The sequence below is a fragment of the Carcharhinus amblyrhynchos genome, chromosome 11 (assembly GCF_965287045.1).
Source record: "Carcharhinus amblyrhynchos chromosome 11, sCarAmb.v2.hapA, whole genome shotgun sequence".
NCBI classification, from domain to species: domain Eukaryota; kingdom Metazoa; phylum Chordata; class Chondrichthyes; order Carcharhiniformes; family Carcharhinidae; genus Carcharhinus; species Carcharhinus amblyrhynchos.
The window spans coordinates 94,257,706-94,284,822 of record NC_137334.1 but is presented as its reverse complement, the minus strand read 5'-3'; the positions used below and the strand labels follow the sequence as shown (position 1 = coordinate 94,284,822).

The window sequence follows — 27,117 nt, the reverse complement described above, 5'->3', positions numbered from 1 at the left end:
CAACACAGAATGTTCTGGGTGTCCTTGCACATGAATGTTAGTGTTGTAGGTAAAATAATACCTCGAAGACTGTTAGTGAGTCAAAATACAGTGGGTTTTATTCTAAAGCTTTGGGAGAAAACTGGTTCCAATTAAGGCTTACTGGACTTCTCCTCAAACACAAATGCAAGTGGGCATTTATACATTATCAGTCTTAGTGTCGCTCACGATACAAATCCTCAATTCCGGCCAGAAGTTCGGGTCTTCCTTCCTGTGCCGTGATGCAGGCCCAAAGTTAATCAGGAATCACAGTCCTGCAGTCAGGACACAGGCTTAATCCGGTCACGATTCGAACCCCTTCTGCAGCAGTACCGGCACCCCTGTCTTTGAAGTTACTTTTGCGATCGTGGCTGTCCCAGCAGGACTCTTCCTGTTAAAAGCCGGGATCGCGATCTGCCATCAGCAGCTGTCAAAAGCCGGTATCGTAAACTACCATCTGTGTAACGATGTCCAACTAATATAAACAGGTAAGATTTGCAAAGTCTACAAAATAATAGTCACATTTAACTATCTGCTGGTATAAAAACGAGAGCTATAGCACGTAAAACATGAACAAATAATTTCCATTAATGCCATGAGCAATATAAGCCAGGGAAGATCAGCTATGATGAAGGGCTATGTTTGTGATATACTCTAGGTACAAGATTCATTAACTCTTTCCCTCCTTCAGTTAGCATGCAAGTGATTGGAAAGCAAATGGATTGTTGTTACAAGGGGGACGGAGGATAAATGTGTTACAGCTGTAACAGGCATTTGTGTTATCACATTGGGAGCAGCCTTTACGTCTATTCTTAAGGAAGAATATATTTGTTTTGGATGCAGCTGCTGCCTCGCAGTGTCAGGGACCCAGGTTCAATTCCGGCTTGGGGGTCACTGTCTGTGTGAAGTCTGCATGTTCTCCCCGTGTCTGCATGGGTTTCCTCTGGCTGCTCCAGTTTCCTCCCACACTCCAAAGATGTGCGGGTTAGGTGGATTGGCCATGCTAAATTGCTCCTAGTGTCAGGATCACTAGCAGGGTAAATATGTGGGGTTACAGGAATGGGTCTTGGATGAGATTGTGGTCAGTCAGACTCGATGGGCCGATTGGACTCCTTCTGCACTGCAGGGATTCTATGACTCTATGATTCTGAGGGGGTTTGGGATATTTCCTCTCATGGAGGAATCTAGAATGAGGGGACACAGTAAAGACAGAGATGAGGAGAAATTTGTTTTGTTTGTGTTGAGAATTTTTTTCCACAGAGAGCAGTGGAGGTTAGATCACTGAATCTACTCAAGGCTGAGTTTGAGAGGTTTTTGATTGACAAGGGAGATAAGAGTTAAGGGGTCAGACAAAAAGTGAAATTGAGAGCATGATCAGAGCAGCCATGATTTTATTGAATGGTGGAATAGGCTTGATGGGCAGAATGGTCAATTCCTGCTCCAGGTCCTTATGATTTTCTCCAGGCAATGAGATTTTTGTGAATCTGAGCTATGGGCTGATGCAAAGCTGCTGAAAACCTGGCCTCTGCTGATATCAACAAGGGGTCAACAGTAAAAGGTCACGGCTGTTTTCCTGGACTTAATCTGCATCTGTTTGACTCAATGAAAGAGATGGTCATGATCAGATAAAGGGAATTAAATCTACAATAATATCAAACTAGGACATTTTTATTATCTATTTATTTTACAAGTGAATGAAAATTGTCACAAATTGTAGTTTGAAAATGTATCTAAAGGCTTTGACAGTAGTTCTTATAATACCCCACTGATAAAACCTGAAACTCCTGGCCTGGTGTTGCCGCAGCTGATTTTACAGAGCTGAACTGTCATTACACAAATGTGGTCATCTCTGAGCATCATTTGTGAAATATTCCCATTTGTTTCTGTAACTGTGTCTCTGTGAAATAGATCAACAATTTATTTAATACGGTGAGCTCAGGGTGGAGATCATAGTTTCATGCTCACGCCCCAAACACTCTTACTTATTAATCAACACAATAAGATATTACACCCCTGTCGTTGGGAGGGAATGCTTGTGGTATGGACAATATCAGTATCACAATCACACCCACTGAGTGTATTCTAGTATTATGCCCCTATCAGGCTATTACAGAACATCAACAACACAGTTCCATTAACCTGATGGGTGAAATTCTCCGGCCTCCCAGTTGTGTGTTTCCTGTGGGTGGGAGGTGGTGGGCTGTTTGCTAACGGCAGAATTCTCTGATCCCATCGCTGTTAATGGGAATTCCATTGATGTCACCCCACGCTGCTGTTAACAACCGGAGAATTCTGGCCACTAAAACATCCCAAGACACTTACACAACAAACTACAACACCAAACCACACAAAAATATATAAGGTCAGAGGGCCAAAAGCTTTGTGAAAAGAGGCTTTAAAAAGTATATTAACAGATTAAAACAACACGAGAGACAGTGAGATGTAGGGAGAGAATTCCAGAGCTTGGGGCCGGGACAACTGACAGCACGGTCACCAATGATTAAAATCTCAAGAGACCAGAATTAGAGGAGAGCAAGATTGCGGAGAGCTGTGGGGCTGGAGGAGATTGGAGAGAGAGAGAGGGGTTTGAAATCGGGAGGATATAGACGGGCTGGTCGGCTGGGCTGATCAGTGACAAATGAAATACAACCCGGATTGTGTGAGCTGATGGGCAGGACAAACAAGACAAGGGAATATATGATAAATGGCAGGAGCCTGGGAAACACTGAGGATCAGAGGGACCTTGGTATGCGTGTAAACCAGCTGCTTAAGGCACCTGTTCCCAGGTATCTGCTGCTCTTGTCATTCTAGATGGTAGAGGTTATGGGTTTTGAAGGTGCTGTCTAAGGAGCCTTGGTGAGTTCCTGTAGTGCATCTTGTAGATGGTACATACAGCTGTTACTGTTCATCAGTGGTGGAGGGATTGAATATTTGTAAGAGGAGTAACAATCAAACGGGGCTGCTTTATCCTGGCTGGTGTCGAACCTCCTGAGTGTTGTTGCAGCTCATCCAGACATGTGGGGAGTATTCCATCATACTCAGGACTTGTGCTTTGTAGATGGCAGACCGGCTTTGTGGATTCAAAAAATGAGTTACTCACGGCAGGATTTCTAGCTCTTGACCTGCTTTGGGAGCCACAGTATTTATATGGCTAGCCCAGTTCAGTTTCTGGTCACCCAGGATGTTACTAGTGGGGGATACAGTGATGGTAATGTCATTGAATGTTAAGGGGTGATGCTTAGATCCTTTCCTGTTGGTGATGGTCAGTGCCTGGCACTTGTGTGGCATGTATGTTACTTGCCACTTGTCAGTCCAAGCCTGAATATTGTCCAGATCTTGCTACATTTGGACATAAATTGTTTCAGTGTCTGAGGAGTCACGAATGGTGCCGAACATTGTGGCGAACATCCCCACTTCTGACCTTCTGATGGAGGGAAGGTCATTGATGAAGCAGCTGAAGATTGTAGGGCCTAGGACACAACACTGAGGGTTTCCTGCAGTGATGTCCTGGAGCTGAGATGATTGACCTCCAACCACCACAACCATCTTCCTTGGTGCTAAATTTACTCCAACCAGCAGAGAGTTTTGCCTCTGATTCCCGTTGACTCCAGTTTTGTTAGGGCTCCTTGATGACATATTCAGTCAAATGCTGTCCTGATATCAAGGACCTCACCCCTGGCACTCAGCCCTTTTGTCCTTGTTTGAACCAAGGCTGTAATGAGATCAGGAACTGATTGCCACTTGATAACACTGTTGATGACCCCTTCCATTACTTTACTGATGATTGAGAGTAGACTGATGGGGCAGTAATTGGCTGGGTTTATTTCATCCTGATTTTGCATACAGGACATACCTGGGCAATTCTCCACATTGCCGGGTAGATGCCAGCTGTACTAGAATGTTTGGGTAAGGGCGTAGCAAGTTCTGGAGCACACGTCTTCAGTATTATGGCAGAATATTGTGAGTGCCCATAATCTTTGCAGTGCCTTCAGCCATTTCTTGATAACGTCAACAAGAAGATTTGGGCCTGGGGAGAAGTGCAGTGTAGGTTTACCTGAAATATTCTCCAAGGATTAAAGTACAAGGAGAAATCTTACTAGTTACTAACTCGGAAATATAGAAGGTTCAGGGATGAAAATTTTCCAGCTGTTAAGGATAGTCAATAGGGAAAACACAATTCCCGCTGGAGTTGGGAGTCTCGAACTGTGAGGTACAGTCAACACATTCGAGCCAGAACTCTCAGGTGTGAAATTAGGAAACATTTGTTCATACAAGGGGCGGTAAAAGTTTGGAATGCTCTTCCTCAGATTGCGATTAATACTAAATCAATCATTAATTCTTAAACTTGAGATAGATGGATTTTTGTCAGCCAATGGTATTGAAAGATATGGAGCAAAGGCGTACATATGGAGGTAGGTCACATGTCAGCCATGATCTCATTGAACAGGCTTGAGGGGCTAAATGGCCTCTTGTGTCAATAATCAGTGAATGTACAGAGACTAAGATGATAAATGGGATGGATAGGATAGAGGTGGAAAGACTCTTCCCACTCAAAAAAGACAGTAGGACTAGGGGGCACAGCCTCAAGATAAAAGGGGGGCGGTTTAGAATGGAGTTGAGGAGGAACTTCTTCACTCAAAGGGTGGTGAATCTCTGGAATTCTCTGCCCGTTGAAGTGGTGGAGGCTGCCTCGCTAAATATTTTTAAGACGCGGGTTGATGGGTTTTTGATAGGAGAGGGGATTAAGGGTTATGGGGAGAGGGCGGGAAAGTGGAACTGAGCAGCGACAGATCAGCCATGATCTTATTGAATGGCGGGGCAGGCTCGAAGGGCTGGATGGCCTACTCCTGCTCCTATTTCTTATGTTCTTATGTTCTTATGACTGCAAGAGTTCGAGGTCTGCTGTCCTCGGAGCGGAGATCTGAAACAGGACCAAAACAGTCTTTCAAAACTAGTCCTCCAGCATTTAGAAGGCTTGCTTTGTCTTCCAGTGTTGTATTAACACAAGGAAAGTTACTGACGGTGCCTGGAGTGAAATATTCCTCTGTGGGATCATTTAACCCATGCCCAACATGGTATTTAGGGTGGAGGAGATTCCAGTCTTAGCAAAAACTGACCTCACCATGTTTGGCTCAGCAATCTAAACTCTCGTCTGTTGTTCCTGTTAATAGCTGAGATTATGTCAGATCTCAATCAATGTTCAGCAACAACTGCATTTATCATGTTTCAGATTCCTGTGGCCTATCAACATAGCCAGCCTTGCCTTTCTCCCCCAGGGACTACACAAGGAGTGAATCCTTATTGTACTGAGTCCAGGGATAGTGGAGAGGGAGGAGGTGCAGTCAGTGGTTTCACATCGGAATCTGACAGGACACTGGACTGATCGATAAAATTTATCTTTCTTCATATGGTAAATGGACACAAAGCACTTACCCAATTAGACAAGATTCCACATCAGTCATGTTCTCCATGTCTTATCGATACATTCAGTCATGAGTACAGTGGTTAACACTGCTGCCTCACAGCACATCAGACTCCCGGGCCTTTGGTCACTATCTCTGTGGAGTTTGCATGTTCTTCCTGTGTCGGCATGGGTTTCCTCCGGGTGCTCCAGTTTCCACCCGAATCCAAAGATGTGTGGGTTATGTGGATTGGCCGCGCTAAATTGCCCCTTAGTGTCCCAAGATGTGCAGGTTAGGGGGATTAGCATGGTAAATACATGGAGTTATGGAGATAGGGCCTAGTTATAGAAACATAGAAACTAGAAGCAGGAGAAGGCCGTTCGGCCCTTTGGGCCTGGTCCACCATTCATTTGGGTCATGGCTGACCATCAAATTCAATATCCCGATCCCCCTTCCCCCATATCCCTTGAACCCTTTAGCCCCAAGAGCTAGACCTAATTTCTTCTTGAAATCAGACAACATTTTGGCCTCAACTACATTCTGTGGGAGTGAATTCCACACATTCACCACTCTCTGGGTGAAGAAATTTCTCCTCACCTCAGTTCTAAAAGGTTTACCCCATATCCTCAAACTGTGATCCCTATTTGTGGACTCCCCCACCAATAATGAGGTGGAATCTTGTAGAAACATATAAGATTATGGAGGGAATGGATAAGATAGAAGCAGGGAAGTTATTTCCACTGGCGGGTGAAACTAGAACTAGGGGAAATGGCCTCAAAATAAGGGGAAGCAGATTTAGGATTGAGTTGAGGAAGAACTTCTTCACACAAAAGGCTGTGAATCTGTGGAATTCCCTGCCCAGTGAAGCAGTTGAGGCTCCCTCATTGAATATTTTTAAGACAAGGATAGATAAGTTTTTGAACAGTAAAGGAATTAAGGGTCATGGTGAGCAGGTGGGTAAATGGAGCTGAGTCCACTAAAAGATCAGCCATGATTTTATTGAGTGGCGGAGCAGGCTTGAGGGGCCAGATGGCCAACTCCTGCTCCTAGTTCTTATGTTCTTTATCGGGAACATTCTTTCTGAATCTACCCTGTCTAACCCTGTTAGAATTTTATAAGTTTCTATGAGATCCCCTCTCACTCTTCTAAACTCCAGTGAATATAATCCTAACTGACTTAGTCTCTCCTCATATGTCAGACCTGCCACCCCAGGAATCAGCCTGGTAAACCTTCGCTGCACTCCCTCTATAGCAAGGACATCCTTCCTCAGATAAGGACACCAAATTGCACACAATATTCCAGGTGTGGCCTCACCAACACTCTTTACAATTGCAGTAAAACATCCCTATTCCTATACTCAAATCCTCTCGCTATGAAGGCCAACGTAGCATTTGCCTTCTTTACTGCCTTCTGTACCTGCGCGCTTACTTTCAGCGACTGATTCACAAGGACATCAATGTCTCATTGAGTATCCGCCTCTTTCAGTTTACACCCAATCAAGTAATAATCTGTCTTCCTATTATTGCTACCAAAGTGGATAACCTCACATTTATCCACATTATACTGCACCTGCTCACAGACTCAGCCCGTCCAAATCATACTAAAGCATCTCTGTTATTGGGTAAAACTGCAGATAAACTGTAGGATGTGTTCAGAAACAATTCAGTTAAAACTTTTAAGAGGTCAATGGGTAAAACAGCTGAATTCCAGAGGTGAGGTGGGAGTGACAGTCCTTGACATCAAGGCCACGTTCGACTGAGTGTGGCATCAAGGAGCCCCAGCGAAACTGGAATCAATGGATACGAGGGGAAAACTCTCCACTAGTTAGAGTCATACCTGGTACATAGGAAGGTGGTTGTGTTTGTGGGGGGTCGGTCATCTCAGCTCCGGGACATCACTGCAGGAATCCCTCAGGATAGTGTCCTAGACCCAACCATCTTCAGCTGCCTCATCAATGGCCTTCCCTCCATCATAAAGGTCAGAAGTGGGGATGTTCGCTGATGATTGCACAATGTTCAGCACCATTCGAGACTCCTCAGATTCTGAGGCAGTCCATGTTCAAATGCAACAAGATCTGGACAATATCCAGGCTGGGCTGACAAGTGGCAATAACATTCGCGTCACACACATGCCAGGCAATGATCATCACCAATAAGAGACAACTCTAACCACCGCCCCTTGACATTCAATGGCATTACCATCACTGAATTCCCCCACTGTCAACATCCTTGGGGTTACCATTGACCAGAAACTCAACTGGACTCACCACATAAACACAGTGGCTACAAGAGAAGATCAGAAGCTCGAAATACTGTGACAAGTAACTCACCTCCTGACTCCCCAAAGCCTGTCCACCATCTACAAGGCACAAGTCAGGAGTGTGATGGAAAACTCCCCATTTTCCTGGATGGGTGCAGCTCCAACAGCACTCAAAATGCTTGGCACCATCCAGGACAAAGCAGCCGCTTGATTAGCATCACATCTACAAACATTCAATCCCTCTACCACTGACACTCAGTAGCAGCAGTGTGTACTATCTACAAGATGCACTGCAGCAATTCACCAAAGATCCTTAGACAGCACCTCCCAATCTCATGGCCACTTCCATCTAGAAGGACAAGGGCAGTAGCTACATGGGAACACCACCACCTGCAAGTGCCCCTGCAAGACACTCACCATCCTGACTTGGAAATATATCGCCGTTCCTTCACAGTCGCTGGGTCAAAATTCTGGAATTCCCTCCCTAACGGCATTGTGGGTCAACCCAAAGCACATGGACTTCAGCGATTCAAGAAGGCAGCTCACTGCCACCTTCTCACAGGCAACTAGGGATGGGCAATAAATGCTGGCCAGCCAGTGATGCCCATGTCCCACAAATGAATAAGAAAGGTATCAAATAACATAGCCATGATCAAGAAAAGAGATGAGAGATAGTAAAGAGTGCACAAAACCGGAATGGTGAAAATCCAGAGGTAAATACAAACACAACAAAGGAAAATTCAGAGGCTGCCTTGGGAAATGAGCTCCTCCCAGCCTGCTCTTGCCACGTGCAAGCTCAGGTGCCCATTTGCTCCTGACTCTGGGGTCCCGAAGTCCAGAGCCTCAGTAAAAGCCACTTCCTAGTACAGAGCTGCTATATATTAGGTATTTTAGCCAGTATTACCAACAAGATAAAAGATAAAGTGGTGCCACAATGTGGGTTTTGAACCAACTCAATGCAGATTTATTTAAGAGCTATTGCCAGATTGAAGTCTGACGTGGAAGAGGGATAAAAACCTACGAATGCCTCTGGTAATGTCACAGTACATCTTGTGACTAATCACACAGAAATGTTTGCTTTATAATTTATAACAGGATCTCTCTCTCTTTCACTACATCTCTTTTGTTTGTGTGTCTATGTATTCACTAGAAGCACTGCTGTTACTTGCACACTGAAGAGAGTAAAGAAATGAGGGGTGGAAATGATTATTGACAACTATGTTCTTCTGGTGCATAGTGTGTTTGTGGTAATTGTGCGTTGCTATTCCCTTTTAATGGTGATGTCCTACCCTGATTGATCCTGATCAACCCTCACTGACCCTGATTAGAACATAAGAAATAGGAGAAATAAGAGATACAGCTTGTCAGGCCCGATTTTTTATTCTTATGACCAAAGAGAATAACCTCTCACTTCTTCACATTATGCTCCATCTGTCTGCTTGTTGCCAACCCACTTAACCTGTCTATAAATCTTTGCGGTCTCTTTATACCCTCCTCACAACTCGCTTCTCAACTCACTTTACAAAATGAGAGATTGGAGGCTGCAGCTGAGGGGTGGAAGTGATCATCTGTCAAACAACACACATTCCTCGTAACCTGTCAAAAAGTGTGACATGGAGTGCAGGGTCAGGGTGGGGGGGTTTGTACATGTTAGGGGAACCTTTCCAGATATGACAGTAGGATTGATATGTTGGAAGAATTTGGGAATATGTAGAGTTACGAGTTGTTGAGGGGGGGAAGATAGATTTGAGGAGTTCAGTGTGTTCCAGTTCAGGCAGGAGGGAGCAGTGCACCAGTCGATTCTCAGATTCAGTGCTTTGTCTCCAGGGCTGAAGGGTGACTGTCAACACAAAGAGTTTCCAATCTCAGGAACCACAAACATTAACACACAATGGGATTGCACATTAACCAGAAATAGTTTCCAGTTATTAATTTAGCCTGATCCCACACAGCACAATCCTGGTTATGAGAATGAATCATCATGGGTAAATATTTTTGCCAAGTCTAAGAGATGGAGTAACACTGAGCAATCTTTGAGTTACTAATCAAATGCCTACCTCCTGGGCTGTGGAATGAACAGTTCTCATTATGTTCATTCTTTTCAGCACAAAATACCCCAATTAATCCAATTACTGATTTGTGGGAGGTTCCAGTTAATTCTTGCTGTATTACATTTCCCAACTAGCTCCTTGGGATGAGTCATGTCAGAGCAGGGGCTGCACAGGGAAACCCTGAGCACTAAAGTAATGATCCATCATTCAGACCTTTCATGGAGGCCTTTATCCTTTTAGAGGATCCCCAGGTCAGATAATGCAGACAATTTCTGATTAAGTGTATGTTTCACTTTAATAAGCCAGCTGGGTTGAAGTGGGACAGATTCTTACAGTCAGGAGTGTGATGGAATACTGTCTACCTGCCTGGGTGCAGCTCCAACAACACTCACAATGTTTGACAAAGCAGCCTACTTGGTTGATACCTTATCTACCATCTTCAACATACACTCCCTCCACCACTGATGTACAGTCACAGCATTGCGTAGCATCTACAAGACTCACTGCAAGAAATCACTAAGACCCCTTCCAAATCCACAATCTCCATCACCTAAATGGGTGGCAGACACATATCTGCAAGTTTCCTTCCATGCCACATACTATCTGAATAGGAAGTACATCCTTCACTGTCACTGGTTCAAAATCCTGGAACTTCCTCCCTAATTGTGGGTGTACCTACACCACATGGACTGCAGCGGTTCAAGAAGACAGTTCACCACCATCTACTCAAGGGAAGTTAGGAATGGGCGATAAATGCTGATCTAACCAATGATGCTTTCATCCTTAGAGAGGGTGAAAAAAGATCGTTTCACCCACATGACATAAATCTCATTGGGAAATTGACACTCGGCATCTATATAAGGATGCCTGGTTCCTCTCCTTATGGGTGGCACGGTGGCACACACTGCTGTCTCACTGTGCCAGGGACCTGGGTTCAATTGCCGGGTTGGGTCACTGTTTGTGTGGAGTCTGTACGTTCTCCCCATGTCTGGATTTCCTCCGGGTGCTCCAGCTTCCTCCCACACTCCAAAAGATGTACTAGTTAGGGTGCATTGACTGTGCTAAATTCTCCCTCAGTGTACCCGAACAGGCACTGGAGTGTGGTGGCTAGGGGATTTTCACAGTAATTTCATTGCAGTGTTAATATAGGCCTACTTCTGACATTAATAAGTAAACCTAAGCAGACACACACAGTAGGGCTACCACACAAAAACTGGCTCCAGGCTGTACGTGGAGAGAGAACGCAGAAGTTGATCTCAAGCAGGGTTTACTTACAAAGAATTTAAAACCACAAAAACAGGCCAGCTGGCCCTGATCTAGCATTTATTTTCCACACAAGCCTCATCCCATCCTTCTTCATCTCACCCATCAACATATCCTTCTATTCCTTTCTCCCTCCTGTGTTTATCCCACTTTCCCCTTAAATATATCTGCACCATTCAACTCAAGTATTCTCTGTATTTGCAAGTTTCACTTTCTCGCTACTCTCAGGGTAAAGAAGTTTCTCCTCAATTCCCCATCGTGTAACTACCTCATGTATGATTATGGTCCGTTCTCCCCAAAAGTAAAACATCTTTTCGACATCAATCACACTCATAATTAGGAAGGTCTCACCTCTCGTAGGACAGAAAAATGAAACAGGAGTCTACCATTCAGCCCCTCAAGCCTACTCCAGAATTCACTGGATCATGGCTGATCTTCCATCCTAGCACCAACCGGAGCATCCCGAGGAAACCCACACAGACACAGGGAGAACATGCAAACTTCGCACAGGAATCAAACCCAGGTTGCTGGTGCTGTGAGGCAGCAGTGCTAACCATTGTGCTACCGTGTCTGTGAATTTCCAGGATATATTAGAAATCTTTCTCCTCTTGAAGCCCATCTCCATGGCAATATGAATGGTATGGGCCTTATAACCATATAGAAATGCTGATTAACTGTCCTTGCAACTCCAGCTCTCTTTATCTCTCTTTTATAGGTTAATGGACAATTTAAATATAACTACTTACAACCCAATATTCTCAACACCATCCTGCAATGTTGAACTAACAACTGTAAGCAGAGATGCTTCTGCCATTGTTTCCAAATGTGACCACCTTGTGTCATCTTTCCAGCAAAATACCTGGATCTCCCTTCAATCTTTAACAGGTACATCAGCCAGGTCTGTTGTCAAGCAGACTTTCAGAACCGCTCACATGACCCACTTCATTTTATTCTAAATTAAAGAAAGAGTCTCAAAAAATATCTATCTTATAAACCTCATAATTGTAACAAAATGCACAAAGATCTGGAGGAGGTTACAGACATGGGGACTCACAAGGCCATACAAGATTTTAACATTGGAGGTTTTAGGAAAGGTGGGCCTGATGGAGGTCAGTGAATGATCAATGATCAAGGGCTTGGGGCAGATTAGGATCGATATATCAATGTTTTGGATAAACCTGTGATTTATGGAGATTGAAGAAGAAAATTATGGAAGAATTGGAATGTATTCTGGAAAGGAGTACTCAAATCACCAGGAAAGCAATTAATGGTGGAACATCTTGTTGCTCCAGTGCATCTATTGCATCCAGTGCATCCAGTGCAACTTCAAACAGTTGAAGGCTATAGAATTGACACAAGGAGATACTTTAGAGGCTGTCTGCACTTAAGAGTTGATAAAGCACCAGGATCAGATGAGATGCATCCATGGGTACTGAGGGAGGTGAGAGTGGAAATTGCAGAGGCCCTCACCGTAATTTTTCAGTCTCCTTTAGGCTAAGGTTTGGTGCCAGAGGACTGAGAATTACAAATGATAAATAAGGGTGTATGGATAAACTCAGCTACTGCACGTCAGTCAATTTAACCTCAACAGTGGGAAGCTTCTAGAAACATTAATTCAGGACAAAATTGATAACCGCTTGAGCAAATTAAGGAAAGCCATCAATGATTTCTTAAGGAAAGGTATAATTCACTAATTTACTAGAGTCTTTTAAAGAGGTAATAGAAAGGGTTGATGAGGGTAACGCTGTTGATGTTGTGTACATGGATTTCCAAAAGGTATTTGATATAGTGCCACACAACAGATAGGAAAAAATTTATAGCTCGTGGAATAAAAGAGACTTTGGAATATGGATACAGTATTAGCTGAATGTCTGGAAATAGCAAGTAATGGTTAATAGATGTTTTTCAGGCTAGAAGAAAATTTGTAGTGGAGTTCGCCAGGGGTCAGTGTGGAGACTCTTGTTTTCCTGATTATATATTAATGACCCAGGCCTTGGTGCACAGGGTACAATTACAAAAGGTTCAATGATACAAAGAATTGTGCACTGAGGAAGAATGTAGAACTTCAAAGGGACATAGACATGTTGGTGCAATGGGTAGATATGTGGCAGATGAGATTTAATGCAGGGAAGTGTGAAGCAATTCATTTTGATTGGGAGAACATGGAGAGACATTTTAAATTAAAGGGTATAATGCTAAATGGGGCTTTATTAATAGGGGCATAGAGTGCAGCACTATGTTGAATTTGTCTAAGATGCTAGTTAGGCCTTAGCTGGAGTATTGCATCCAATCCTGGGTACCACATTTTAGAAAGACATGAGGTATTAAGGAATGTTGTTATGAATCTTATCCCTGGGTTGTGTGGGGGATAAAATCTGGTTAGTAACCAATAACATTCTGTTTAAATGGACAAAAGTTTGAGAAAGCCCCAAGACTCTAGGGGTTTGGAACAAACAAACATAAACTTTGCAATTCTAAAAAGATATACCAATGTGCAATATCCATCTTACATTTGAACATTCAGGGTAACTATGAGGCACATGTCAATTGGTCTGACACATCACACCACACAATAGATGATGGTTGCAACCAAACCCAATTCCATGGATTTCTCAACACCCCACCCATACATTTGTCACATTATTAGCCAACCAATCTCACTGAAACTTTGTCTTTCTCATGAGAGTTTCAAATCTCCATATTTGAATATCTCACTTTTGAAATCTCTCCAAACATTGCTCCAACTTGGAAACCTTGAACAACAACAGACCTCACAGACTTTCAGTCTCTGCTTCCAAAATTCCATTTCCTGTTCTTCTGCCCACCATGATGAAGGACCTTGTTGTTTGTGAATTTGTCATTCATTCAATTCCCATTATGGCCCTTGTTAGAAACATTCCAGAGCCACGATGTGACATCTATAACAGACAGAAAACAGACAGTTAGACGAAGGAGTAGGACATATGGCCTCTTGGGACTGTTCCACCAATTAATATGGTCATAGCTGACCTTTAGCTTCAAATTCACATTCTGCACACTCATCATTTAATATTTCCCACCTTAAATCTCATCACAAACTTTCCTTTTAATTTCTCTCCCCCTCATTTCTCTGCCTTGGCATGTGCTTAACAGCAGTTACATCTTTAAAGAGTCTGAGTTATTTTACAGGGTCATGGAACTGAAACAATTGAGCAAGATTTCAACTCATTCAAAAACCACCCAGTGAACAAAGGTAAAATTTGTTTCGGTCTCCACAGGTGCCGAGTGACCTGCTGAACATTCCTATCATTGTTGCTTTTTAGTTCAGACTTTCAATATTTTATTGACTATTTTCCTCCATTTTGCCTTCTCCCTGCCATAACCCAGTGGGGATTTTCTGATCTAAGTGACTCTGGAGCTCCAGGAACATCTTCAACCTCTCTTTACAACAATCTGAGGTCCCCATTAGCTTCAAGAAGACAATCATCATCCCGGTACCTAAGAAAAGCCAAGCAGCGTGCCTTAATTACTATCATCCAGTGGCTCTGACATACATCATTATGAAGTACTTCAAAAGGTTAGTCATGGCACAAATCAATTCCAGCATCCCAGATTGCCCGGTTCACGACAGATTGCCTATCACTGCAAAAGGTCCACAGCAGACACCATCACCCTGGCCCTGCACTCAGCCCTGGAACACGTAGATGACAAAGATACCTATGTCAGACATCTATTTATTGACGACAGCTCAACACCATTACTCCTACAAAACTCATCTCCAAACTCCATGGCCTGGGCTTCAGCTCCTCCATCTGCATCTGAATCCTGAATTTCCTAACTCACAGACCACAATCAGTAAGGATAGGCAACAACATCTCCTCCATGATCATCCTCAACACCAGTGCCCCACAAGGCTGTGTTCTCAGCCCCCTAATATACTCCTTATATACCTCTGACTGTGCGGCCAAATTCCCCTCAAACTTTATTTTCAAGTTTGCTGACAACACCACTGTAGTGAGTCGGATCTCATAAGAACATAAGAAATAGGAGCAGGAGTAGGCCATCTAGCCCTTCGAGCCTGCCCCGCCATTCAGTAAGATCATGGCTGATCTGAAGTGACTCAGTTCCACTTTCCCACTTTCTCCCCATAACCCTTAATTCCCTTGACTACCAAAAACCTATCTACCCGTGACTTAAATATATTTAGCGAGGTAGCCTCCACCACTTCAACCGGCAGAGAATTCCAGAGATTCACCACCCTTTGAGTGAAGAAGTTCCTCCTCAACTCCGTTCTAAACTGCCCTCACCTTATTTTGAGGCTGTGCCCTCTAGCCCTGCTGTCCTTTCTGAGCAGGAAGAATCTCTCTACCTCTACCCTATCCATCCCTTTCATTATCTTATACATCTCTATAAGATCTCCCCTCATCCTTCTAAACTTCAACGAGTACAGACCCAGTCTATTTAGTCTCTCTTCATAGTCCAACCCCCTCATCTCCGGTATCAGCCTAGTGAACCACCTCTGCACTCCCCCCAAGGCCAAAATATCCTTGCACAAGTGCGGCAACCAAAACTGCACACAGTACGCCAGCTGCGGCCTCACCAGTGCCCTGTACAGTTGCAGCAAGGCCTCCCTGCTTTTATATTCTATCCCCCTCACTATAAAGGCCAACATTCCATTCGCCTTCTTGATCACCTGCTGCACCTGCAGACTGGGTTTTTGCGACTCATGCACACGGACCCCCAGTTCCTCTGCACCGTAGCATGCTGCAGCTTTTCGCCCTTTAAATAGTAATCCCTCCTCCTATTACTCCTGCCAAAGTGGATAACCTCACACTTGCTAACATTGTACTCCATCTGCCAGGTCCTCGCCCATTCGCTCAGCCTATCCAGATCCCTCTGCAGACTTTCCACACCCTCCGCACAATTTGCTTTTCCACTCATCTTCGTGTCATCAGCAAATTTTGTTACCCTACACTCAGCCCCCTCCTCCAGATCATCTATATAAATGGTAAATAGCTGAGGCACCAGCACCGATCCCTGCGGCACTCCACTAGTCACCAACCGCCAATCAGAATAGCGCCCATTGATACCAACTCTCTGCCTCCTATTAGACAACCAATCCTCTATCCATGCTAACACCTTATCCCCAACTCCATGCCCCCTAAGCAACCTTTTGTGCGGCACCTTATCAAACTCCTTTTGAAAATAGAGAAACACCACATCCACCGGTTCCCCTCTGTCTACCGCACTAGTCATATCCTCATAGAAATCCAATAAACTCGTCAAACACGACTTCCCCTTAACGAATCCGTGCTGCGTCTGCTCTATCAAACAATTCTTCTCAAGGTGCCTCGCTATTTCTTCTTTGACAACGGATTCAAGCATTTTTCCAACTACAGACGTTAAACTAACCAGCCTATAATTCCCTGCCTTTTGCCTGCTACCTTTTTTAAACAGCGGCGTAACATTAGCTGTTTTCCAATCTTCCGGCACTTCCCCAGAATCCAGCGAAGTTTGGTAAATAATCACTAAGGCATCTACTATCACCTCTGCCATTTCCTTCAGAACCTGGAATGCATTCCATCCGGTCCTGCGGACTTGTCTATCAAGCGCTACCTCTCTAGTGACAAAACAATCTCAAACAATGACAAGATAGAGTATAGAAATGAGATAGAGAATCTGGTGAATTGGTGCAGCAACAATAATCTCTCCCTCAATGTCAGCAAAAAGGAAATTGTCATCGACTTCAGGAATCATAGAGGAGAACATGTCCCTGTCTCCATCAATGGGGATGAAGTGGAAAGGGTCGAAAGCTTCATGTTTTTTGGTGTCCAGATCACCAACAACCTGTCCTGGTCCCTCTATGCCAACACTATCATTAAGAAAGCCTACCAATGCCTCTACTTTCTCAGAACCCTAAGGAAATTTGGCATGTCAGCTCTGACTCTCGCAAACTTTTACAGATGCACCATAGACAGCATTCTTTCTGGTGGTATCACAGCTTAGCATGGTTCCTGCTCTGCCCAAGACCACAAGCAACTACAAAAGGTCATGAATGTAGCCCAATCCATCACACAAACCAGCCTCCCAACCATTGACTATGTCTACACTTCCCACTGCCACAGCAAAGCAGGCAGCATAATTAAAGACTCCATGCACCCTGGACGTTCTCCCTTCCACCTTGTTCAGTGGGCAAAAAAGTCAAGGTCATGCACCACCCGACTCAAGAACAGCTTCTTCCTTGCTGCTGTCAGACTCTTGAATGGACCTACTTTATATGAAGTTGATTTTTCTCTGCACTCTAACTATGACGGTAACACTACATTCTGCATCCTCTCATTTCCTTCTCTATGAACGGTATGCTTTGTCTGTATAGCGCGCAAGAAACAATACAACAATACTTTTCACTATATACTAATCCATGTGATCTGGAGGAGGGAACCGAGTGTAGGGTGTCGAAATTTGCTGATGACACCAAGACTGGGGGAACGGCAAATTGTGCGGAGGGTGTGGAGAGTCTGCAGAAGGATCTAGATAGGCTGGGCAAATGGGCCAGGAGATGGCAAATGGAATTTAATGTTGGCAAGTGTGAGGTGGTCCACTTTGGTAGGAAGAATGGTAGGAAGGACTATTACTTACGGGGCGAAAAACTGCAGCAGGCGACGGTGCAGAGGGACCTCGGGGTCCTTGTGCATGAGTCGCAAAAACCCAGCCTGCAGGTGCAGCAGGTGGTCAGGAAGGCGAATGGGATGCTGGCCTTCATAGCAAGGGGGATTGAATATAAAAGTAGGGAGGTCTTGCTGCAGCTGTATAGGGCATTGGTGAGGCGGCAGCCATGATCTTATTGAATGGCGGGGCAGGCTCGAAGGGCTAGATGGCCTACTCCTGCTCCTATTTCTTATGTTCTTATGTGACAACAATAAATCAATTCAAAATTTAAAAAACTGGTAGGTTCATCATCGGCAATGGCAGTGACTCCATCCCAAACTGCATTGCGGCTGTGACAGGCCCCTATTCCCCTGACCGGAAGCTGTGCCGCAGGCGCGTCGCGGCCGCCTGTCGCCAGGGTCCTGAGACCGGAAGTGGTTGCGGCCCTGTTTCCGGAAGAGCCTGGGTTGTGAGGTGAGGCCGGGAAGGAGAGAGAGCGAGTCCGAGCGCCGCCACCATGATCCTGCTGGAGATCAACAACCGCATCGTGGAGGAAACCCTCAGCCTGAAGCTGGAGAACGCGCTGGCGGGGTACACACAACCGGGCGGCGGCGGGGACAGGGCGGGAGGGAGAGGCCGCTGCGCGGCTCCGGGCGGGCCCCACTTCCTCATTCCCGGGCCCGGGCGGGGTCACTCCCCACAGTCACCGAGAGACTGAGACCCGCCAACCGTCCCCCCCCTCACCAACACACACACACCAGAGATAGTGCCGCACTGTCAGAGGGTCAGTACTGAGGGTGTGCCGCACTGTCAGAGGGTCAGTGCTGAGGGAGTGCCGCACTGTCAGAGGGTCAGTACTGAGGGTGTGCCGCACTGTCAGAGGGTCAGTGCTGAGGGAGTGCCGCACTGTCAGAGGGTCAGTATTGAGGGTGTGCCGCACTGTCAGAGGGTCAGTGCTGAGGGAGTGCCGCACTGTCAGAGGGTCAGTGCTGAGGGAGTGCCGCACTGTCAGAGGGTCAGTGCTGAGGGAGTGCCGCACTGTCAGAGGGTCAGTGCTGAGGGAGTGCCGCACTGTCAGAGGGTCAGTGCTGAGGGAGTGCCGCACTGTCAGAGGGTCAGTGCTGAGGGAGTGCCGCACTGTCAGAGGGTCAGTGCTGAGGGAGTGCCGCACTGTCAGAGGGTCAGTGCTGAGGGAGTGCCGCACTGTCAGAGGGTCAGTGCTGAGGGAGTGCCGCACTGTCAGAGGGTCAGTGCTGAGGGAGTGCCGCACTGTCAGAGGGTCAGTGCTGAGGGAGTGCCGCACTGTCAGAGGGTCAGTGCTGAGGGAGTGCCGCACTGTCAGAGGGTCAGTGCTGAGGGAGTGCCGCACTGTCAGAGGGTCAGTGCTGAAGGAGTGCCGCACTGTCAGGGGGTCAATTTAGAGGAATCTGGGTTGGAGCAGGCCATTCGGCCCTTTGAATCTGCTGCACCATTCAACAGGATCGTAACTGATCTGGTTGTGGTGTTGCTTCCACTTTCCTGCCTGCCCCTGTGATCCCTTTACTGTCAAAAGTTTGTCCTGAGTAAGTTCAATGACCAGTTTTAATGGTTCGGGGGAAGAAAATTGCACAGGCCAAAAACCCTCTGAGAAAGAAAACTCATCTTCATGTTAAACAGGAGACCTCATTTTCTTAAACTGTGTTCCTGTCTCTCGTGGCTCCCACAAGGGGGAAGGCGTTCTCCTGGTGTTCGTCCTATCAAATCCCTCAGGATTTTGTGTAATTCAATAAGATCACTACTTGTTTTTCAAAACTCCAAAGGGTATAAATCCAAGTTTTTCCTCATAAAATAAGCCCCTCGTCCTGGGAGTAAGTCGTGAACTTTCTCTGAACTGATTCTAATGCAGTTTTAACTTTTTTCCAATGAGACCAAAATTACACAGTATTCTGGATGTGATCACACTGAGGTTCTGTATACAGCGCAGGGAAACTTCCTTATGTTTATGTTCCATTATGCTTGCAATAATTAACATTTCATTAACATTCCTATTCACTGCTTGTCTTTGCATGTCAGCTTTTTTGTGATTCATGTACCAGGTCACCCAGATCCCTCTGTACCTCTGTGATCTGCAATCTCTCCACTTAAATAGTATCCTGCTTTTCTATTCTTCCTGCCAAAGTGACAAGTTCATATTCCAGTTTACATATTTTTACCCACTCACCTAACTTGTCGCTATCTTTTTGCAGGCTCTCCACTTCCTCTTGACAGATTACTTTCCTGATGTTCTGTGATATCAGTAAATTGAGCTCTTGTATGTTTGGGACCTTCATCCAAATCATTGATGTAAATACTACAGGAGTGTTGCATTGTTAGCCATTCATCAGATGAGTAGGAGTTCTGCAGGTGTCCTGGACAATATTGATATCATGATTAGCAATGATAACAATAGATATTCTCATTGCTATCTAAGAGATCTTGCTGTTTGCAAATTTGGCAATATCAGAACTGCATCAACTGAACTGTTAATTAAATATTTAATATTTAGTTCATAATATGAATGATGAAGCTCAGAGGGTGGTCAGTGTCTGGAACGAGCTGCTAGAGCAGTCGTAGAGGCGGGTACAATTTTGTCTTTTAAAAAGCATTTAGACGGTTACGTGGGTAGGATGGCTTTTGAGGGATATGGTTAAATATGGGCAATTGGGACTAGGTGGTAAGATCTGGGCAGCATGGCCAAGTTGAGTTGAAAAGCCTGTTTCTGTGCTGTAAACCTCTATGACTGTATGAGCCAACATAGACAAAATTGATTCAATCATTTTGTTTCCAGCTGAAAAGGCAGCTGGAGTATGGCACCTCCGATATTGCAGCACTCCTCCTGTCCAACTTGGCTTTTCAGCCTGGATGATGTGATCAGGTCTCTGGAGTGGAACTTGAACCTGCGGGCGGCACGATAGCACAGTGGTTAGCACTGCTGCTTCACAGCTCCAGGGACCTGGGTTCGATTCCTGGCTCAGGGCACTGTCAGTGTGGAGTTTGCACATTCTCCTTGTGTCTGTGTGGGTTTCCTCCGGGTGCTCCAGTTTCCTCCCATAGTCCAAAGATGTGCGGGTTAGGTTGATTGACCGTGTTAAAATTGTCCCTTAGTGTACTAGGATGCTTAGGTTAGAGGGATTAGCGGGTAAAATATGTAGGGATATGGGGGTAGGGCCTGGGTGGGATTGTGGTCAGTACAGACTTGACAGGCCGAAGGGCCTATTTCTGCTCTGTAAGGTTCCTGCATTGTAAGACTCTATGATTCTGTGACATTCTGATTTAGAAGTGAGAGAGCCAGACACTGAGCCAAACTGGCATGTGTGGCATGGTATATCTGGTGAGAGGAGATGATACGGTTGGGCTGTTGTATACAAATAGTGACTGAGGATTCTGTAGGTGAGATTTCAGGATACTTGTGGAATTCATACCAGTGTCAGAGGGAGAAATAGAGGAGGAGTTTGAACCTGTAAACGTTACCAGAATTTACCAGGACAATTGAAAGCAGATTTAAAGTTTAAAATATTTGGAAGATAAAGAGTTGTTAACTGAAATTGAAGGAAGAGGATTGAGTCAAGTATAAATGTTTATTGGGTACATGGATTACAGTTTGAATCCTGCTTGCTGTGTAAGAGTTAACTCCAGTTCCTGTTCTTCAGCTAGGTTCCTGTTCCCTATTTGCATACTTTGTTTCTCTGTGCCAAAAAAGCTGCAATTGCAGAATCTGACTGAACCCAGCTTTGTTCCACCTCTCACACTCCTCTCCCCAAAAGGGTGGAGCCTCAGAGCTGAGCCACGTGTCGGTGCCTCGGAGCTAGGGAGCTGGATGGGGGCACTATTGCAGTTGTGTAGAGGTACAGTGAGGGCAGGATCAGCAACAGGTCAGCCTGCCAGCATTTAGAGTTTGGGCTCACAGTACAAATGGATGAGCAAAACCCTGGTGAAGAATCAAAATTGCAAATATTTAAGAGTCCCACAGCTTGAGAGAGATCAGAAGTGGGGATGTTCACCGATGACTGTGCAATGTTCCACATCATTCATGACTGCTTCAGATACTGAAGCAGTCTATGTTCAAATGCAGCAAGACCTGCACAATAGTCAGGTTTGGGCTGACTAGTGGCAAGTAGCATTCGTGTTACACAAACGTCAGGCAATGACAATCACCAGAAAGAGACACTCTAACCACCACCCCTTAACATTCATGGTAAAGTATCCCTACAGTGCAGAAAGAGCCATTTGGCCCATTGAGTTTGCACTGACCACAATCCCACTGAGACCTTATTCCCATAACCCCACATATTTATCTGGTAATCCCCTGACACTAAGGGTCGATTTACCATGGCCAATCAACCTAACCTGCACATCTTTGGACTGAAACCGGAGCATCTGGAGGGAACCCACACAGACATGGGGAGAATGTGCAAACTCCGCTCAGACAGTGACCTAAAGCCAGAATTGAACCTAGATCCCTGATGCTGAGAAGCACTGGTGCTATCCACTGCGCCAGTGTACTGCTCAGAAAGAATCCAATTATCACCATTCAACAGTATCACCATCACTGAATCCCTCAGTATTAACATCCTGGAGTTTATTATTAGCCAGAAACTGATTGGACTAGCCATACAAATACTGTGACTACAAGAGCAGGTCAGAGGCTGTAAGTTCTGTGGCAAGTAACTCACCTCCTGACTCCCCTAAAGCCTATTCACCACCCAAGAAACTCAACACCATCCAGGACAAAGCAGCTACTTGATTGGCACCCCTTCCACAAACTTTCAGTCCCTCCAGCACCGTTGTATAGGAACACAGTGTACTATCTACACGATGCACTGCAAGAACTCACCAAGACTCAGCCTTGGCTGGCACAGTGATTAGCACTGCTGCCTCAAAGCGCCAAGGACCCAGCTTCGATTCCTGGCTCGGGTCACTGTCTGTGAGCAGTCTGCAAGTTCTCCTCGTGTCTGCGCGGGTTTCCTCCCCCAGTCCGAAAGATACGCTGATCAGGTGCATTGGCCATACTAAAGTTTCCCTCAGTGTACCCGAACAGGCGCCGGGGTGTGGCGACTAGGGGATTTTCACAGTAACTTCATTGCAGTGTTAATGTAAGCCTACTTGTGACAAATAAACTTTAAAACTTTAAAAACTTTAGCATAATCCAAACCCACAGGCATCTTCCAAGCCCACTACCATCTAGAAGGGCAAGGGCAGCAGATACTGGGAACGCCACCAGCTGGAAGTTCCTCTCCAAGTCATTCACCCTCCTGACTTGGAAATATATCGACATTCCTTCATTGTCACAGAGTCAAAATCCTGGAAGTCCCTCCCTAACAGCGCTGTGGCTGAACCTACACCACGTGGACTGCAGCAGGTTTAAGAAGGCAGCTCACCACCACCTTCTCAAGGGCAAATAGGGATTAATAATAAGCGTTGGCTAAGACAGTGATGCCATCTTTCAAAAGAATTTTTAAATGAGGGAGGGGAGGGGCCCTCATTTTGAGGTGGGGGGAAGATGGGACCCCTCTATTTGAAGGGAAGGAGCTGTGCAGTTTGAGGGGGTGTGATGGAGTGGAGGGGCCTCTCAGGGATGTGACTTGGGGGGGGTTGATTCCCAGTGCTCTAGGCAGGAATGAATTTGAGGCAGAGACAATGGAACAGTTCCAGATTCAATGCAGGGAGGAGGAAGTGTGTTTCGAATAGGGAACTTGAATTATTCAGGAGAGGAACACTGGGTGAAAATTTGCATTGTTAATAAAGCATCACATCATGCGTATCATCGCTTCAGATAGTGAAGAAAAGTCACGTCATGTCACAGGTGCACATAGCCAAGGCCCCACAGTGCAACGAGAAACCCATTTGTGTTTTTAATATGTTTGAGGAGGGATGTTGACCAGGGCTTTGAAAGCACTCATGCTGTCCCTGTATGTTATATTAAATAAGGAGAGGACAGCATTAATATTTATTCCAAATGGCACAGCACCTATTGACAGTCAGGTATTTTATCCTCCCATTGAGCATTTGTACTCTAACTGATTGGAGCTAGGTTTGTAACTTTTGCTGAATGAGATTTATGTCTCAACTAACTCTTCTTTTTTACAGCAACAAACCTGATACAGTAGAAGTCACTTTTGCAGGTAAGCATTGGTGTTTGGTTACAATGACGTGTCTTTGTGCCCTGGGGCTGACTAGAGGCTGCAGCTGCTCTGTTCAGCAAGACAGAGGCATTTGCTCATCATGGGTTGCTTCTGTTTTAGCTCACAGACCATTCAGTCCCTGCCCTGCTCTATAGAGCAGTCAGTCCCATTTCCTCACTCTATCCCTGTGGCCCTGCACATTTCTTACCCTCAGGTGCCCCTCCAGTTTCTTTCAAGATCATTAATCATCTCATTCATCACCCTTAAAGACAGTGAGCTTCCCATCACTAACACTGGCTGCGTAATAAATTTCTCCCCCACAGTTGGTTCAGCAGAACTCCGTGCTTTTGTACTCATTGCTTCTGTTTGTGAAGCCAAGATCCCATATGTTCTGAAAATTATTCTCAGTTTATGTTGTAGCTGTGTCCAATTCCCAGCTCAGTAAACTGGCCATGTCAGGTTTGAGCTCTATGGTGTGTGTGGATTCTGGCTTTTGTTCTGGACTTTATGCAGAAGACAGAGAACAGAACAATGCCATCACCTGAACTCTCCAAATGCTGGAACTTTAATTCAGTGCTTTGCCAGGAGTGCAGTGTGAGGCATTTGGTTTGGCTGTGATATCATTTATCTCCTGTGCCCCAAGATTTGGCAATAATGTGCAGAAAAAATAGCACCAGGCCACCTCTCCCCACCGTATTGCAGTTTGGGTGGCTGTGTAGGAAAGGGTAGGATGCTGTCCCGGAGGGTATAGGGGGTCTGGATTACTAAGGGCTGGTGGGTGCTGAGGTTTTCCTTTGAAGTTTTTCTGATGTTCCCTCTTTGCTCCAGATTTTGATGGCGTCCTTTACCACATTTCCAACCCAAATGGAGATAAGACCAAGGTGATGGTCAGCATTTCATTGAAGTTCTACAAAGAGCTGCAAGATCATGGAGCAGATGAGGTGAGAGTAACTGGATGGTGGAATGAAGGCTATCACTCCTGTTTTTAACAACTTGCATTTATGCTGCACTTTTAAAGCAGTGAAATATTCCAAAGCCTTCAACAGTAGAGCATCATGGTCAGAGAAAATGTGATACAATTCACTGAGAAAATATGAGGTCAGCTGACCAAAATCTCTCAGCAGTGTTTTAAAGGAGGGAAGAGAAATAGAGAGGTTTAAAAAGGGAATCCCAGAGTTTAAAGCTCTGGGGCTGAAGGCACGGCTGTGGGACAATAAATATTGGGGATGCTGCAGAAGCCAGTATTGGAGGAACACAGAGAGAGATCACCGGAGGGTTGGAAGAGGTTCGGGATTGGGAGGCCATGGGAGAAATGAGGGTGAGAATTTTTTAAGGGAGCTACTTTTGGAACAGAATTGTTCTGAAGTTGATGTGATGAGTTTCTACTTCTCTGTCCCTGGGATTTCCAAAACTTCCTATTTCCTTGTAGTCCTAACAATAAGAACCCTCAAAATACTTTCCATGTTGGTCTGTAGTGAATGTGATTGCAAAGAAAAGATGTAATTCTGCATCAGTAAGCACCTTATGCAATGAGTTGAATGCTGTGTGGCATCTGAGTGTCTCTTTAGTTATACCTGTCCTTTTAGATACTCAGCTGCGCATTTGACCACGGTAGGAGAATCTTGGATTGTTGGAAAATCCCCACTGGTTCATATCTGGTTTTAGGGAAGGAAACCTACCCTCCTTTCCTAACCCTGGCAGGACACATTGCAGTGTGGATGACTCTTTGCTGTCCTGTGAAGTGGCTCAACAAGTCGCTCTGTCACATCAAAACACGACCAGCAGTTTGAGGAAGTGGCCCTCCAGCACCTTCTCAGGGCAGCTGGGGTAATTAATGAATGTCAGTTTTACCAGTGAGGCCAATATCCTGAGAATGTTTTTTTTAAATCAAACATTATGTTTGAGTTTGGAACATTCCTTCCCTGTGCGACTCTGTCACCTTGTATATCAATTCACTGACACCTGATAGAAAAAACTGATGAAGAAAATGAGACTGCAAGTATCAACACAACTGGAGGCCTGTAAGCTTAGTGAGCAAGTTATGCTGCAGACAGTGTAGAACTCAACAGTGACTCGCACTGCACACGTTGTTAATTTAAACCCTGAACTCCCTTCACTGTGGCTTCCTGTCAGTGGTTTTAATTTTCATTCAAGTGCAAAGAAAGATGAGGTAATTAACTGACAAACCGGAGACTGCCCAAGGCCACTCTTTAGTGTGTAACAGGAATCATACAGCTGCAGTGGCCACTTGGCCCACTGGAGGCTGGATAAAAGTTTAATTTGTAATGGGTTAAAGTGGCAGTGAAATTTTGAGGCTGGATTCGGGCTGGAACTGTCTGCCTGAACAATTGGCATCTGAAAGAGAAAGCTGTTCAGGTGATTTCCAGCAGAGCCTCTGGTGAATACAGTCTATCCTTGCCTCTGCCAATCATTAGCTGCTGATCTACCTCCTTACTCACCCCCCTTCTCTCTGTTTTAGAGCTTACTGCCCTGTAAAATGTTCTTATTATTATCATTTAAACAAGAATGCTGTGGTGATGTGCACTAACCTCATTTTGATCTGAATTCAGTTTACTTTACATTACTGTGTGAATGTCGCTCAAGGCTAATAATTATCTTGTACAATGATGGTAATCTCATTCCATCTCCTGTTGAGGTAGAATGTGTAAAACTCTACACACGTCACATACAGGTTAAAACTACAAAATGGGTTTATTTGCAATTATAGATTTACAGAAGCAAAGATTAAAACGAAATTATAAGTTTGAGTGATAATTGATAATTTTATTTTTTGATAGGATGTGGGATTACCTGGCTGGTCCAGCATTTGTTGAACTTCCCTAATTGCCCTGAACTGGTGCCATTTCAGAGGGTAGTTACGAATCAACCACATTGCTGTGGATCTGGAGTCACATGTAGGCCAGATATGGACAGCAGATTTCCTTCCCTGAAGGACATGAGTGAACCAGTTGGGTTTTTACAGCAATTGGTGATATTTTCATGTTCTAGCTTTCAATTTCAGATTTATTAATTGAATTTAAATTCCACCAGATGCTGTGATGGGATTTGAACCCATGTTCCCAGAGTCTGAATCACTGGATAACTATCCATCAGCATTGCCACTGCACCACCATCTCCCTCAATTCAAAACTAGCAAAGTCTCTAACCTTCTGGAAACCCTGTTATTTCTGACAAATTTTTGAACAGATAATACCTTGTGAGTAACTGCTTAGAGGTTCCTGTACCCACTGTACATTGGCAGAATGCCAGTTATTGGTTCAAAGGTTGCTGAGTTTTTTTTGATTCTCTTCATACACCCACCAAACTGCTGACAATTCTCTTCCTGACCCTCATGTT

The 27,117-nt window shown here is 45.0% G+C and overlaps 1 protein-coding gene across 1 annotated transcript in view; it reads left to right on the top strand.

Moving 5' to 3' along the window:
• The first annotated feature begins 18,048 nt into the window (after nucleotides 1-18,048).
• Nucleotides 18,049-27,117, top strand: part of arpc2 (actin related protein 2/3 complex, subunit 2) — a 33,420-nt gene continuing 24,351 nt past the window's right edge. The window contains exons 1-3 of the mRNA XM_080199602.1: nucleotides 18,049-18,211; nucleotides 23,726-23,760; nucleotides 24,589-24,701. Of these exons, the coding sequence (XP_080055728.1) occupies nucleotides 18,138-18,211; nucleotides 23,726-23,760; nucleotides 24,589-24,701 (222 nt within the window). The 5' untranslated portion in view covers nucleotides 18,049-18,137. The remainder of the gene's footprint in view (nucleotides 18,212-23,725; nucleotides 23,761-24,588; nucleotides 24,702-27,117) is intronic.